The sequence below is a fragment of the Hyposmocoma kahamanoa genome, unplaced genomic scaffold (genome assembly GCF_003589595.1).
Source record: "Hyposmocoma kahamanoa isolate Upper Pololo Valley unplaced genomic scaffold, ASM358959v1 172, whole genome shotgun sequence".
In the NCBI taxonomy this organism is placed as follows: Eukaryota; Metazoa; Arthropoda; class Insecta; order Lepidoptera; family Cosmopterigidae; genus Hyposmocoma; species Hyposmocoma kahamanoa.
In genome coordinates, this window is record NW_020653622.1 from 104,817 (window position 1) to 118,554 (window position 13,738).

General features: G+C 37.3%; 1 protein-coding gene across 1 annotated transcript in view; it reads left to right on the forward strand.

Moving 5' to 3' along the window:
* The window catches only part of LOC113225738 (metal transporter CNNM2-like), a 53,640-nt gene that overhangs the window by 28,102 nt on the left and 11,800 nt on the right, over positions 1-13,738 (forward strand). The window contains exons 8-14 of the mRNA XM_026458140.1: positions 1,341-1,532; positions 4,170-4,316; positions 6,165-6,305; positions 7,192-7,331; positions 7,797-7,923; positions 9,571-9,700; positions 11,100-11,196. Of these exons, the coding sequence (XP_026313925.1) occupies positions 1,341-1,532; positions 4,170-4,316; positions 6,165-6,305; positions 7,192-7,331; positions 7,797-7,923; positions 9,571-9,700; positions 11,100-11,196 (974 nt within the window). The remainder of the gene's footprint in view (positions 1-1,340; positions 1,533-4,169; positions 4,317-6,164; positions 6,306-7,191; positions 7,332-7,796; positions 7,924-9,570; positions 9,701-11,099; positions 11,197-13,738) is intronic.

Here is a 13,738-nt window from a genome sequence, read left to right on the forward strand (position 1 = left end):
TGAAAGGATTTTTTTCGTTACGAGAGCAACGTACGCTCCTACTGACATGTTAACACTGGCACAAGTACACTAAAACTCAGTGCGCGACTTACACATTGCCTTTTGCTGTTGATGCAACACACCGCGTTACCCTCCAGGCGATAGCTGAAAATCAGTGCGTTGCTTTTGGGCAACACCCGCACTGACCTATGGCCCGTTTGGCTTGCTGCAGCACTCACAACTTGCTTTTAATTAATTAGCACATATATGTTGTTTATTATGTACTTTTATTTGATTTCCTACCTTTTTGTTATTTTGTTTGTCTTGCGTTTTTTTGTCTTCTTTTTTTCGTTATTTATTGTTTCATATTGTTGTGTGTGTGCTTGTGGAAAGTCAATAAACGTATTCTATCTATCTATCTTCTATATAAAGACGCCAAGACTCGACCGCACTCGCCGCCGCGCCCGAGCCTACACTCTGAATGAGCCCTTAGAGGTGGAATGTTTTCTTCAAATTTATATAATTATTAAATAAATAAAATAGAGTTAAAAATACAAACAGTATTTAAAAGTAACTTTTGATATTTCGATTTGAGGTGTTACCGAGCAAGTAGTAAGCGACGACCTTAAAATATAACAAAAAATTGCAAAATATTATATTAATTATTAGAATATGATTGCTTACGTGTTTCTTTATCCTTGTACGGTGTTGTAGTTTTGACCCTAACGTAATAGAAATAAATAACAATTTAATAAATACGTACTGCAGTGTCTCCAACAACGAATAGTTACCAGGTGAAGCCTGAATATCAGGAAAATTGCTTTTATTTTTTCTTCGACACACAATCTGGACTTTCATAGTTAAGTTTTAGTAGCAGTAGATCTCCCTTCCCTTTTTCGACCGGCAAGCAGTAATGTAAGCAAGGGGTGCTTGTGAAATTACAGGCACATGGGACTTATTAATCAGGGTGACGGGCGCAGTTACAGTACCCCTAAGATCTTTGCGATTTAAAGCTCTGAGTGGCCATGTGGACATGTGACACTGCAACTGTTGTAAGCTATACGTCTGTCCATAGCAGTTACAGTGCCACTCAGAGCTTTTAATGTCAAAGGTCTGAAGGACACCGCTATTGCGTCTGAGAGATAATTTAACAAGTCTCATGTGCCTGTAATTACGCCAGCACCCTTACCCTTCAAAACCGGAATGCAGTAATGCTGACATTACTGCTTGGCGGCAGGATAGGTGAAGTTTATGTAATAAATCACTATATAAATCAGTTCTTTATTCGCTATAATAAAACTTGTTCGTTCTAAAATATGGTACATTATGTTGTAAAAATAATGTTGATTCTTTGTTTCCAGGCTATTCCCGGATCCCCGTCTATGAAGGCACCCGGGGCAACATAGTAACGGTCCTCTTCATCAAAGACCTGGCCTTCGTGGACCCGGACGACAACACTCCACTGAGGACCCTCTGCCAGTACTACCAGAACCCCTGCAACTTCGTATTCGAGGACGTCACTCTGGACGTCATGTTTAAGCAGTTTAAAGAAGGTAATGAGTGCGAAATCGCGCAAGGACTTAACTGTCTTGGATACATTGACTTACAAATAAATGGACGACGGGTCTAATACAAAAACCACGAAAAAAATGTCCCAAGTCAACCTATTTAAACGTAGTGGCATGTAAAGGAATATGAAAAAGCTAAAACGTTGAATTTAAATTGTAATGTCATCGCAGTGCTGTCTAATTTTGTTTGCGTCGCTGTCAGTCGAACAAACGAAGACTAAAGCGCGAATGACGCTCTGTATACGATTTTAACGCCCTATAAGTTCGGACACTTTTTAGCGCGGACCCGACGTCCATATAATTGTAAGTCAATGCTTGGATAAGATTATAATGGTACATCGAGTGCTTAGGTTTTTGCTATTGTTACACATAGGAAATGAAACTATTTTTTCGGATTTAAATCGCTTATATTTGTTTTTTTCAAACAAACCAACTTTTCGAGCCCTTTACTGGTCGTAAAGTAACATGATGACTGAGATTGTAAAGTATTATAGTAATTATTTACATACATCGAGTATATAACCAGAAATAGAGACGAATGTCATTTAATTTGTTTGAAAACTTTTCTGCCAAATCATTACGGTGACAACTGTACTCCGATTGGCCAGCCTGAATTCGAAACAATTGACGGGTGTCGTCAGTTATTACACTTCAAATCGACCAGTTTAACTTGAACTTTGCTATAAAGGACGAAAAATGAAAAATTACATTTAATTAAATATTAAATGTAATTTTTACCGATGAAATGTGATTCCGTTTGTTTTGTAATTAGATGTTTTGTTGTTTTTCCCACACCACTGAATGGAACAGCCCCCATTGTTAGAGATATTATCTTTATTACAATAAATACAGAATATTTTTGGAAAATACGGAGACGTACACACGGGTCAGTTGTTGTCGCTGTGCTATTTCAGCTTTATTTTGTGATTTCAGCGCAAACGAGAGTTAATATTTAATTAAAAGTGATATAAGGCCCATTTACCTGATGTGTTGCCAGGGATGGGTGGCCCTTATTTCGTCTCTATTTCTGGTTATATACTCTATGTTTTTTACATGGCATAATAGTCCCCATTATAGTGTTTATAGAAACTAAGTCTTTTTTTGTGAAAACAATTTTAGGATAGTCATTTTTTGGTCAAGCGTGAGTTATCCATAAAAATGAACAAAATTGATCAAAATTTTTTTTAGTGCTGATCGACTCAGTTTTATGTAAGGTTCATTTCATTGTATGGGACAAAAAAATCGGGACAGCAGAGGTTCCAAGTTCCAAGGTTCGAATACAATAAAATCGTTCTTGTAAGAAGCTAATAAACTCAGCATTAAAAACAATAGTCAACTTATAGATATCTCTATAAAATAGACATCTCCAGACGGGGCTGGTAGCTGTAAAGGTATCTAACTGGATGAAGAAATACTTTTACAGATTTCGCATACATGGCGCTACGATGAAGAAGGCTCTGAAAAACCAAATACAAAGATACGACAACAAGCACATAGAAAAATTCGTGAGGTCCGCTAGTTCGTTCCGTGGCTTAGTTGTTATAGCTTCAGGCACGGTATGCTAGAAGACGTCGGTTCGAATACAGACGGATCGAAGGAATTTTTTCTATGTGTTCGACTTTGTATTAATAATTATAACAAACTAGTGGAGTAATTTCACATAACAAAATAATTGAATATCAATTCAATAACTGCCTCCATGGCCGAACGGTTACCATGCCGGACTGCCACGCAAAGGTCCCGGGTTGGATTCCCGGGCCGGGAGAAATATTTATATGGCCTACATTTATTTCTCTCGTGAGTTTGGGTGTAATTTGTCGTCTGTGTATATAATATGTATGTTGTCTATGTGTGTGTCCATGGCACCCGCGACACAGTGTTTCCCTATTGCGGGACGTTATTATATTAATATTCATTTTCAACCTAACCTTTTCAAACCAGAACGAGTAATGCTCACATTACTGCTTGGTGGCAGAAATAGGAAAAGTGGCAGTACTACCCTGGACGAACTCTTTCACAAGGAGCATTACTGCTATTAAAGCATTAAGAAACATAGTGTAAATGCGAATGTAACTTAATCTGTAACGTAATCTTAACAAACATCAAGTAAAGAATTCGTTACGATTTGTTTATGCGTGGGTATATAAGTCAATTATATATTATATACGGAAATATCTTTACATAGTGAGAGTCTGTATATGGCATTAATAATGAGAGTATGCTCAATGGGTCATTTTCTGTTTTCTTTATGATAGCTATGTACGAGTTGTACATATGTAATGTATTTAATGTATCTAATTTATAACTTATTTTTCTATTATGATTTTCGCAACTTAAAATACTTAAGGTTAATTATTAAAGTACTTAATTTACTTAAAATATTTAAGATCTAAACTTAATTCAGTCAAATACTTAAGGTTCTACTATACATGCTCGTAAGTTACTGAATTACATTGTTTTCCACGGTATGTTTCAAACTAGGGAAACCTGTTATTAGCCTTACTTTTAGTTTAAGCATTCTGTACACATTTTTCTTTGTATACGCCGTTGGTTTTCTTCAATAAATAAATAAAAAAGTAATGTAGTCCTGTTGTTGGTAAATAAAGATTATTATTATTGCAGGCCACAAGGGCCACATGGCGTTCGTGCATCGCATCAACAACGAGGGTGAAGGCGATCCGTTCTACGAAACAATAGGATTGGTCACATTGGAGGATGTCATTGAGGAAATGATACAGGCAGAGATTGTTGACGAGACCGATGTGTTTCGTAAGTCAATTTCTTAGTTCCTGTGTAGGTTTATTCCCAGTAGTTGCATGTACTCAGTTCCACGTAGAACAATTGTACAACATATATATTTTATCTGCTCGTGAAGCTAAATTCGAAGCTGAGAACTGGCTGTTAACTTTAAATTATTATGAAACCGATACCCAATTGTAGTAGTAATTGGAATTATTTAATTATCAATTAAACCAAAACCTGAACCTACTTTAAAATTATAACGAATGGTTTTGTGGCGATCCGATATCCGGCTTATTTTTACTATCTGGCCGGATAGTAGACCAATATCCAGCCGGATACCGAATGTTTAAAACTGAGAAAAAATCATAATCAGTTCGCCAAATAAATTGATTTATTGATTAAATATGATAATAATAAGATAAAAAGAAACTGCAGGTTCGTTGACAATCTGTTTATTACTTGTAACTGAATTAACTATGATGTTAGATAACGCTATCTGTAAATTTAGTACCCAAATTTCAAATCAGGCAAATTATGGTGGATAAAGACAAGTTTTTTGTGCATTAAGCGGTAAATGTTTCCATTTATTTTTATAAACAAGACCAGCTTCAGAAGATAGTTTTTCACTATAAACTCTTGCAAACTTTGTTAAATTTTAAGTACTATTTGTTAGTGCCAGACGACTAAGTGATCGCGATCATTGTCGAGTTGAACTGTTTTCAAACACAATGTTTACCCACAATAATAAGACGGTAAGTAGATTTTTTTTTTCGCATATTTAATAATACTTACAATAACTAGAAATTTTAATATAGCCAAACAATTATGTAATTGTTTTTTGTCCTTCTCCACCTCAAGAAATTTGCATTCGGCACGACAAACAAACAGCACTGATATTAAAATATTGTCAAATTTGTGATGAATTTCAATGTTTACATTTTTTTGTCGTGTGTTTGTTTGTATTATTGAATAAATGAATCGTTTTCATAAAAACCAAGTCACGACAACAAATCAAATCGTCAATGTGAAAGTGCAATCATTCACTAATCAATCAATCAAACCGGTCGGGATAGGTTTACGGCAGTGGGTCAGATATCCGGCCTTGGTGCTCGCCGGATATCCGGTATCCGGCTAAGTCACTATCCGATCCATCTATAATATTTATCACAATGTGCATATTAAAATGTGTCCAACTTATAATAATTATTAGAAACAGTACTATAGTAAATTCTATCACTTTCTTTTTTCTCATGAAATAGACTGAGGCTTGTCAAAATTTGGGAGAGGACACTGGCTCCTGTCACACAGGTTATACCTAGCACAGGATCAGGGACTTCATTATTATGTTGTAAACTATTTTGTGAAATAAACATTATTATTATTATTATTATTATTATTGTAAACCTTAAAATGTCATATTTTTTTACACCTGACTTTTCTTCCAAGTCAGATCTTTATTAACATTAACCCCATTTCCAAGTTGGACAAAAATTTTAGAGATGTTTTGTTTTTTCTTTTATAAAAAAATTGTATCGGCTCCCTTGCAGAATTTGAAAGCTAGATATGCACAATGTAATAAATTTTCAAAGAAGTTCTTTTTCTCGGGTTCTACTCTCTTTCTTTGTCTGATAAACCGTCTATGTGTGTATCCATGGCACCCGCGACACAAGGTTTGCCTAGTGCTGACTGTGTGCATTATTATTATTATTTTCATTAACAACTTTGATCGATCCGCGCACTTTAGATGTAAGACTGAATTTCGATTTTTTTTTAGAGTTACGATCTGTAGTATTGAGAATAGTAGTCGACTTGAGTTATTAGTCCACTTTATTACCCATATATATCAATGAAAATATTATACTTCCATTTTTCCAGTGGACAATCGCTCGAAACGCCGTCGCAACCGCCCAGCCAATAAACTGCAAGACCTGGCCGCATTCGCCGAACGTCACGAGCACCAGAGGATACACATCTCGCCCCAACTCACATTGGCAACCTTCCAGTTCCTTTCAACCAGTGAGTGGAGTTATGGACTATCATTCATTAATTTTTGTTTGTTCCGTTGTCACACGAGCTGCATTCCTACTGCATTGCAATTGCAAAATATTGATATAGTTTGGATGCAATCAACACGCCAAATGACCGCGAATGCATCACAACTGAGACATACTGCATTGCAATTGCAACACATCAGTAAGTATACAATCGACATTTGGATGCGGTCAACTGATCACGAGTGCATCACATGTGAGATATACTGCATTGAAATTGCAAAATATCCATACAATTTGCATCTAATCCAAATGCCAAGTAATGGCACGTGTATAAGAACTGAAACATAGTGCATTGCACAAGAAGTACAATAAAATAGACAAGCAATTTGGGTCGTGAGTGCATCACACAACTAAAATATGTTGCATTGCAATTGCAAAATATCCATGCAGTTTGGATGCGATCAACACGCCAACTGACTGCGAATGTTTCACAACTGAGGGGTACTGCATTGCAATTGCAAAATATCAATTTTAATACAATCGATCAACAATTTGGATGTCTTTAACATGCTGATCGCGAGTGTGTCACAACTGAGACACACAGCATTGTCCAATTGTCCATTGTCATAGCTTTTAATCGTAAAGATCTAAGGGGTACTGCCACTGCACCCGTCACAAAGTTACAAGCCCGTTGTGCCTGTAATTCACCAGCACCCTTATTCTTCCAAACCGGAACGCAGTAATGCTCATATTATTGATTGGCGGCAAAGCACTATGGTGGCAGGGCGAAAGCCTAGATGAACTTAAGTTCCGTTTTACCTCTGTTACCCGATCTCCTATGTCCTGAACCTTAGTTTTGTTTTGGATCTCGGAATGGATAGATCATTGAATGGACACGTTTCTTACAGGTGTAGAAGCATTTAGACCCGACACTGTGTCGGAAACAGTACTACGTCGACTTCTAAGACAAGATGTCATACACCACATCAAACTCAAGGGGAAGACCAAAAAGGATCCTTCCACTTATGTGTACCATCAAGGAAAACCGGTTAGTATCTTAAAAATTGTATACAAGGCTATACGCAGCGAGCGCACTGATGACGCGCGGATGCTTAATGCATTTGAGAAAGAGAGAGCAATACTTCGGCGGCCCGCTGAGCTACAAGTTTTGGTAGCACGTGCCGTGCAAGTTCTCTTATTTGGACCTTTTTACGATTTTTTTGCAATTTATTTTTTTAGTGATTTAGGTACAGTTTCGGACATAGAACGACCTCTGAAAATATGCCGAGAATGCAAATCAACACATTGTATAGTCCTGTGAGGCTGTTAGTATTTTACAAATAACGAATTTGTATAATGAATTTGAATCACCCTGTATAAATATAATGCATAATTGATTGATTTATTTGTGAAAATACAGGATGTATAGAACAAGTGAGATACAACAAAGTAATAAAATCACAAGACAAAGATTTAGAGTCTACTAACTAACTTTATCGATTTTTTTTTTCAGGTGGACTATTTCGTCCTCATCCTCGAAGGTCGTGTGGAAGTGACTGTGGGTCGCGAGAACCTGGTCTTCGAGGCGGGGCCGTTCACTTACTTCGGCGTACAGGCCCTCACACAAAACGTTGGCGTAGGTGAGCCACACATTTTCATAAAAAAATCGACTTACAAGCCTACCGCTTAACTGATTCCGTTCCTGAGGTAGCTGCGCGGTGCGACAGTCTACAGACAGTAGTAGTACGGACAGTACACAGTTCGTCCCCTCTTCAGGTGATGAAGATCATTGACCGCGTAACTGGTCCTTAATTTTTGGAAATAAATAAAAGTTACAAGGTGCCAGGTCAGACTGTACGCGGGATGGCTCTTAAGGTCAACGTTGTTCACCTTCAAAAATTCATTTGTCTGTCTGGCCGTGTGAGAACCGGCATTATCGTGGTGCAAGATGATACGGCGTTTACGGTTATTTTTACGGAGTTTGGCAATAACTTCCGGCAAATAAATGGTCGTGTACCAATCACTATTCACGGTACAACGATTCTCCAAAGCAACGGCAGCCACGTGTCCTTATTTATTAAAAAAAGAAGCAATCATCCGCTTAGAGGCACTTTGCAAGCGCGCTACTTTGGTTGGTTTCGACTCATCTCGAGAGACCCATGCGCTCGATTGCTGCTTGGTTTTGGGATCATAACTATAAACCCATGTTTCATCGCCTGTTACTGTACCCCACACCAAATTTGACGCCCCTTCGTTGAATCTGGTAAGCATGGCATAGCACCAAGTGACGCGTTCCGTTTTTTGAGCCTCAGTCAAATTGTGTGGTATCCACCGAGAGCACAGCTTTTTCACGCCCAAATGTTTATGTAGTATTGATTGTATTTGATTCGTGTCTGCCCGAATCTCATGGTATGTCACATGCCTCTCTGTTTTGATCATACGGCGCACAGCATCGATATTTTTGTTGTTCACAGAAGTGGACAGGCAACCATCACGAAATTTGTCACTAAGAGTCACAAGACTGCGTTTGTATTCTGCAAACCAGCTATAAATAGTTGTCTTGCATGGTGCTTTATCGCCAAAAGCAGTTTGAAGTCGAGCGAAGCTCCGTTGAGCTGTTAAATTACACTTAAAGTCTTAGAAAATCATACTACGAAAATTTTCACGAGTTAAATCCATGGTGATGTAGACAACCAATTTCTGAAATGACGCCACAATGTAAAAACAAGTGACAATCAGATGAAACAAACTGTATTCTACAGCCAAAAAGTTCCATTTTCAAATTTTGTAATTACTTTTTAAATATTGTTTATATAAATGGCCAGTTCCGGAAACTTATAGTGCGCCCTATGTACCCCTGCAATATGGTCCTTTATTGTTTGGAGAACTAAATTAATAACTCCAATTCGTCGACGCTCAGCATGAACCGCTAAATGGTAGCACATTGAAATTTCAATATAGTATCAAAATGTAACTTGCAACAATAGCTGGTATTGATGGTATTGAACTTTCAACGATATGCCAACAGAATAAAGTTTAAATTATATCAACAATCCAGAATTTGTTATTTCTTTTTAAATTTGAAACTACGACCAATCAATATCAAGATTTTGTAGTGTTTCAAATTAAAAATGTGTGAGTTTTAGCGACTTCGGTTCTGATAGTAGTTGAGGCATATGCCACGTTGGTTTGTTTCAAATAAATAGCTTATAACAATTTTACAAAAATATTTAATATCATGGTCGTAAATCGTCGTGATGTCCATTAAGAACTTTATATAATTACAGCAGAGTCTCCAACCCCTAGCGCCATGGGCTCCCTCCAGAATATCAACATGGATTCAATGCTGCGTCACACCTTCGTGCCAGATTACAGTGTGCGCGCAATCACGGATACGTTCTACCTCACCGTTAAGAGGTATGTATGTAATATCGTCGGTTTAGTAGAAAGGGCGTGTAAAGCCAATCAGCTTACTAACAACTAACTCTCCGTCTCAGTGTTGTACGAATATTTGTTGAGTGTTACTGTTGAGTATCGTCTTGTATGTGTAATTAAAGCATCGAGGATATAACCAGAAATGTCATGTAATTTGTTTGAAAACTATTCTGCCAAATCATTACGGTGACAACTGCGTTCCGATTGGCCAGCCTTAACTCGAAACAATTAATGGGTGTCGTCAATTGTTTCACTTCAAATCGACCAGTTTAGCTTGAGCTTTGTTATAAATACATATTTAGTATTTAATTACTGATGAAATGTGATTCCGTTTGTTTTGTAATTAGATGTTTTGCTGTTTTTCCCACGCCACCGTATGGAACAGCCCCTCATAATTAGAGATATTATCTTTATTACAATAAATATAAAATATTTTGGGAATATACGGATACGTACACACAGGTCAGTTGTTGGCACTGTACTATTTCATTTTTTTAATTTGTGATTTCAGTGCAAACGGGAGTTGATATTTAAAAGTGATATAAGGCCCATTTACCTGATGAGTTGCCAGGGATGGATGACCGTTATTTCGTCTCTATTTCTGGTTATATACTCGATGAATTAAAACTAACTGGCTATACATGAAATGGTAAGGGAAAGCTGTAAACCTATCACAAACAACCCGACCATCCTACCACGTGTCGCTTACCACCATGCCCACGACTTGTTCGTCCTCTCACTTGATATTATAAAAAAGAAATTGTAACAGACCTTTGTACGATAGCACAGAAAACGAATAATAATTAATAGAAGAATAATTTCACGGAATTACATATTGACCCCTCCTACGTAGAATATCGTATGTCGAAATTGCCAAGTTTACAGGGAAGAGTTTTAAAGTTATAATTCACTGAAATGAACATAACACGATCATCTAATAGATTATTTAACCGATATCTAGGATTTTATTATAGTCTGTGAGACTTTTATAATAGCTTTGCCAAATAAAACTAGAAATGCTAAAGTCACGTGTTATGCTCTTTTGAGACAATTCAGAACTTTTAAAGGCTCCCCTGTAAACTTGGCAATTTCAACATACTATACTTTACGTAGGTCGATTATTGCAAATTTTATTGAAATAGGTTATTGTAAAAAGTGCGCGAAACCGAATTCACGCCCAGTTTGCCACCCTTACACAAGGAATATTTTCTTCAAATTTAAATGAGCTCACCACTGTGATACCCTTTTTCTAACAAAAAAAAAGAATCATTTAAAAATAAATAAAACAGTCGCATTGAGAACATCCTCCTTTTTTGTCGGTTAAAATGTTATAACACTATTGTAATAACAGTGCAATATACGAAGCTTATTACATTTTCAGATCTTTATACCTGGCGGCGAAACGCGCTACGTTAATGGAGAAAGGGGCAATGTCCAAAGGAGCAACGAACGAGCAATTCGATACCGAAGTTGATAAGGTTAGTTTGATAACGTCGTTATTTAAAAAGACCGTAATAGAACTGTGAACAGTGGACCATCTTGTTAGGTATCCTCCTCTACACGTTAATGAAACTTATTTGAACACTTCATCCTAACAATCGTGATCTGTGTGGTTTTTTTTTTATATCAAGTGACAGAACGAACAAGTTCATAACAGTTGCAATGACATTCAGAACTTAAGTAAAGAAAACGCCCGTCACCCTGAGACATTAGCTGACAAGTCCCATGTGCCTGTAACTGCTTGGCGGCAGAAATAGGTAAGGTGACAGTATTTCCCAGGACGAATTAATTTACAAGTAGCTCTACTGCTACTAAACTACTACTACGTCCATCTGACTTACTTTCGGGACGGAATATATATACTCCCGCACACATACTTCGAGTCTCCTCGCTTTTTTGCCGTAAAGGGCTAGAATACAAAAATAATTTTATCATTGAAGAAAAAGTTTTCCCCCGGTTTTGCAAATCCAAATTCTCAACAAGGACTTATGGAAGAGACGTTTAGTCTACTAGTTTCAAAATTGCGTAATAATTTTTGATCAATCAAACATTGTTTAAGCTTGGGGCACTTAATACTGAAAACGCGTGGTGACTCGAATTATGTGTGCAGATGTGTATTAATATATAACATCAAGTGACGGGACAAAAGCTGCACGCCTGTCCATAACAGTTGCAGTGCCACTCAGAGCTTTAAATCACAAAAATCTGAGGGGCACTGCCACTGCGCCCGTCACCCTGAGATATAAATTGACAAGTCCTATGTGCCTGTAATTTTACCAGCACCTTTACCCTTCAAAACCGTAACACGGTAATGCTGACATTACGGCTTGGCGGCAGAAATAGGTAAGGTGGCAATACTTCCCTGGACGAATTCTTTCACAAAGAGCTCTACAGCTACAAAATTTTGCATATAAAACCTGCAAATTCCCCAGCCGTTAAATACCTTAGGCTCAATTTACATTGTCGCGGAATAGAATGAAAAGGAAGCGTCAATTTCCGCATTCGCGACCTTTTTCATTTGCGCCTTGATATTGTAGTATTTCATCGACGTTTCACGTCACTCTACGCCTGCCTTCACGCCACTTCCGCATTTGAGCATTCTCGAACATCCGCGAGAAATCTTTGTCTCGTATTTAGGTTATACGTTATACAATTGACCATAAAGTTACCACCATATCGTTACAAAAATTCGCTTCCATTCCGCCCCAATATAAATTGATCCTTATCCTCTTACCCTCCCTTTCCAGCACCTATGCAACTCCTCATACGCAAATATACCAATATCACTTATATCCAAGAAGCTATTCGGTAAATCTACAAGCACCACCGCCTCTACTAAGGACGATTTAGGATCTACATCGACTGTAAATAAGGTTATATTTTTGGTTTTACATTATATATGAATTTTGAGCCTTGTCGAAGCGAAATCAACCAATGGAAACTTTTAGAGACCCTCTCTCACTAGCGTTTTACCAAGGCACGCATAGCCGCGTCGACAAGACGTCCGTATGGCGTGTACTAACTTTCAGTACTATGCTGCAGTCGGCCCAGTGCTGGCGTTGGATAACCGTTGCGGGGTCGCTGTGCGTGCGTTCAAATTTAAATTCTTTTTTTTCTTTTTTTTTCTTCTTTTTTTTAAATTTAAATGTATTTATTCGTTTTGAATAGGGTACGGTATATTATAAAATGTTGATGGTAAAATTTAATGAGAACTTAATCCTATTCAGCATTAAACAAAAGCATGCAAAATAATAATAAAGAATTAAACAATTATATTTACAACTATATTTATTTTTTCAAATAAACCAACGTTTCGATCCCTTTACAGGTCCCATGGTCACGGTTGATGTCACCTGTAAAGAGCCTTAAACGTTTTGGTTTAAATCCGGAAAAACAGTTTCATTTCCTAAATGCATTACCAAATTAATTTAATTGATACAGGATAAGTCATAATGGTGGATGTTATAATTTAATTAGATTAGATAAATAAATAATTGTAAAGAAATATATGCGTCGATCAATTAATTAGCCTTTTGCGTTGGCGAGACGCTGACTGTGGGGGGTCTCTTAGGCGTTTCCTCAACCGATATGCATAAAATTTGAAAATAGCATAAAAGACGCAACTATTTTTCCGGATTTAAATCGCGTATATTATAAAAAACAAATATACACGATTTAAATCCGGAAAAATAATATCATTTCCTATTAAAAATATAATTACACTCACTGCGACGATACGGTACTTCATATTGTCTCTTTCTTGCTCGTAAGAACGTGACTTGAGAGAAAAAGACGCCTAAACATTATTCGGGCGGATATTAAAACTAAACTATGCGTTTCATAAATGTAACACAAATTTCAGCTCTCGCCAATAGAACTAATGCAAGTATCGGCACAATCTGCTTACGGATCGTCTGACGGGTCGCAAGATCGACCAGACGGTGAATCAGAGCGAGCCGACAGGTTATCGGATCAACTCGACGGGTTAAACGAACGAGTCGTCAGTTTAAATGACCGAGC